General features: G+C 53.6%; 1 protein-coding gene across 1 annotated transcript in view; it reads left to right on the forward strand.

Annotated features, from left to right (window-relative positions):
- LOC109542929 (fatty acid synthase-like) overlaps window positions 1-2572 on the forward strand; it is a 12420-nt gene that overhangs the window by 5593 nt on the left and 4255 nt on the right. Inside the window, exons 13-22 of the mRNA XM_048665740.1 lie at window positions 29-179; window positions 278-541; window positions 596-825; window positions 879-1045; window positions 1095-1395; window positions 1443-1622; window positions 1675-1808; window positions 1864-1994; window positions 2044-2200; window positions 2250-2454. Coding sequence (XP_048521697.1) covers window positions 29-179; window positions 278-541; window positions 596-825; window positions 879-1045; window positions 1095-1395; window positions 1443-1622; window positions 1675-1808; window positions 1864-1994; window positions 2044-2200; window positions 2250-2454 — 1920 coding nt within the window. The remainder of the gene's footprint in view (window positions 1-28; window positions 180-277; window positions 542-595; window positions 826-878; window positions 1046-1094; window positions 1396-1442; window positions 1623-1674; window positions 1809-1863; window positions 1995-2043; window positions 2201-2249; window positions 2455-2572) is intronic.

The following is a 2572-nucleotide window of genomic DNA, read 5'->3' on the forward strand; positions in this document are numbered from 1 at the left end:
ATGAAAGTCCTCTGAACTGCGCTTTTAGAGAGCAACGTGCCGGTGGCGACCGGATACTGCCGAATGGATAAGAGCGACAGCACCGAATCAAACCAACCCTTGCTGGGCGCTGACTGGTGCGGACCGCTCAAAACCAAAGACATCTACAAGGAACTGAGGCTCAGAGGATACGGTTACAAGCAAGTTCTTTGATCTTCACCTTTTTCCCGACATAGAACAAAAACCACCTTTACAAACAAAAGTCCACTAGATAGATCCAATAAAATCTCCTGTTTAGGGGCATTTTTCGGAGCGTGGTTGAGTGCAACAATGCGGCCACTGCCGCAAAAATCAAATGGACCAACAACTGGATCGCCTTCCTGGACAACGCCCTCCATTTGACACTGCTGCAGGCGGACACCCGGATGCTGTACGTCCCAACTGGCATTCGCAAGCTGCGAATCGACCCCGAAATCGTGCTGCAGGAAGTGCAGGCGCGCAAGCAAGACGGCCTGGACACCGTCATTCCCATCACCTCGAACCCGAAAACTGGAATGATGCAGTAAGCCAACTGGACCAGTTCCCATGCGGAAAGCTGATCGGCTTTTTCGGGCAGGTGTGCAGGAATCGAGCTAGCGGGCTTGTCTGCTTCGTCAATACCCCGGAAGAAAATCACCGCGCTTCCGGTGCTGGAAAAGTACGTGTTTGTGCCAAACCACTGCAAACTCACGCGCAATGAGGCCATCAGGGTGTTTATGCAGATCGTGGTGGAGGAAACTCAAACCGTCAAAGTAACCGCAGTGGAACTGATCGACGATGCCAACCAAGAGGATTCAGCGCCACTAGGTAGACTGCAGGACTGCAGGCAGGACTTTTCGCTAAAACTCTTTGGTTCGTAGGACCTTTGCTGAAGGCCACATTGGAGGACCTGCCGCTCATCAGAGCCGATATAACGCTGCTGAGCGCTCAGCCGATCGAAACCGACCTCGAAGTGGAGAGCAAAAGCCTCGCAGAGATGACCGAGAAGACCGTTGTGGTAGCTAGCAAACTGCTGAGCAGGGCTCTGGTAAGAAAGCTGCAGCGATCTCCACAGCTCCCACTAAGTCCAGCCTTAGATCCTGCAACAGGCCATCCGAGCAGCCAATGAGCGCGGCTACTTGATCAGCCGCGAACCAATCAGCGCTCAGCCTCCAGTCGCCAGCCTGCCCTCAATCGACGTGATAAGTGCGCTGCAAACCGAGGACGAAACGCTGGTTCTGCTCAGGAGAAAACCCAGCCAATCACGCGCCAGAACGTTTGTAAACGTCAGCATGCAGTCGCGGCCAATCCGGTGGCTGGCTGAGCTCAAAAAGGCCATCAAGACCAACCAGGACGTCGTGCTGTGGTGTCAGCACGAACCTTTGAACGGAATATTAGGCAAGTTGGTCAATGGCGACTCAATTCGGCTAAACCCCCGACTGCAGGTTTGGTAAACTGCCTCAGGAGAGAACCGGATTGCGGCCAAGTTCGAGGGCTGTTTATAGTGGACAGCGCGCCCGAATTCGCCCCAGACCTGCCCTTCTACCAGCAGCAGCTGGACAAAGATGTGGCCATGAGCATTTACAAGAACGGCGCATGGGGCACCTATCGGCACCTACTTCTTGGTAATTCAACCTGGAGCTGGAGAACTCTCAGCTAATCCATTCTGTACTCCAGGCGACTTGAAGCCTGTGCAAAAAGAGCACTGTTACGCCAACAGCACTGTCCGAGGCGACCTCTCCAGCATCAAGTGGATCGAAGGACCGCTCACCAGAAACGTTGAGCCGAAGGCTCAAGAAAAGCTGGTGGAGGTGATTTTCGGCAGGCAAAAAACTGGGAAACTCGCAAATGCAATTGGGGTTTCAGGTCTACTACTCCTCATTGAACTTTCGGGACGTCATGCTGGCCTCAGGCAGAATCAACGTGGACGTGTTGACCAAGGACAGACGCAAGCAGGACTGCGTGCAAGGCCTGGAATATGCAGGCAAAACCTTGAGGTAAGTCCAAGGCCCAATCAGCAGGAGATTTACAAGGGCGCGCGTTTAGTGGGAAGAAAGTGATGGGAATGCTGGCGCAAGGAACCCTCTCCACTTTGGTCGAAGCCGACCCCTGCCTCTCATGGGACGTGCCGCAAGGATGGTCATTGAGGGAGGCCGCAACAGTGCCCGTCGTCTACGCAACCTGCCTCTATGCTTTGGAAGTTGTGCGTCGCAGAACCCGGGCAAAGACGATATTTTACAACTCAATTGCAGGTGGGGAAGCTAAGGAGCTGCGACACAGTGCTGATTCATTCAGGGACCGGAGGGATCGGGCAGGCCGCCATCAACTTGTGCTTGGCCAAGGGCTGCACTATTTTCACCACTGTGGGCACCCGGGAGAAGCGCGAGTACTTGAGGAAAAACTACCCGCAAATCAACGGTCGGTTCAAATTCACAATCCAATCATCACCTCCTAAAACCCACTAACAATTCCTCTAGATTTAGGAATTTCTTCCTGACGTTTCGTCCACAACTGCGGTGGACATTTTCAAAGGCGATGAGGCAGTGGGCGAAGTGATCTCCCGTGCTTTCCGACT

Source organism: Dendroctonus ponderosae, unplaced genomic scaffold (genome assembly GCF_020466585.1).
Source record: "Dendroctonus ponderosae isolate FM_Combo_2020 unplaced genomic scaffold, Dpon_F_20191213v2 Dpon_F_20191213_4, whole genome shotgun sequence".
Lineage (NCBI taxonomy): Eukaryota > Metazoa > Arthropoda > Insecta > Coleoptera > Curculionidae > Dendroctonus > Dendroctonus ponderosae.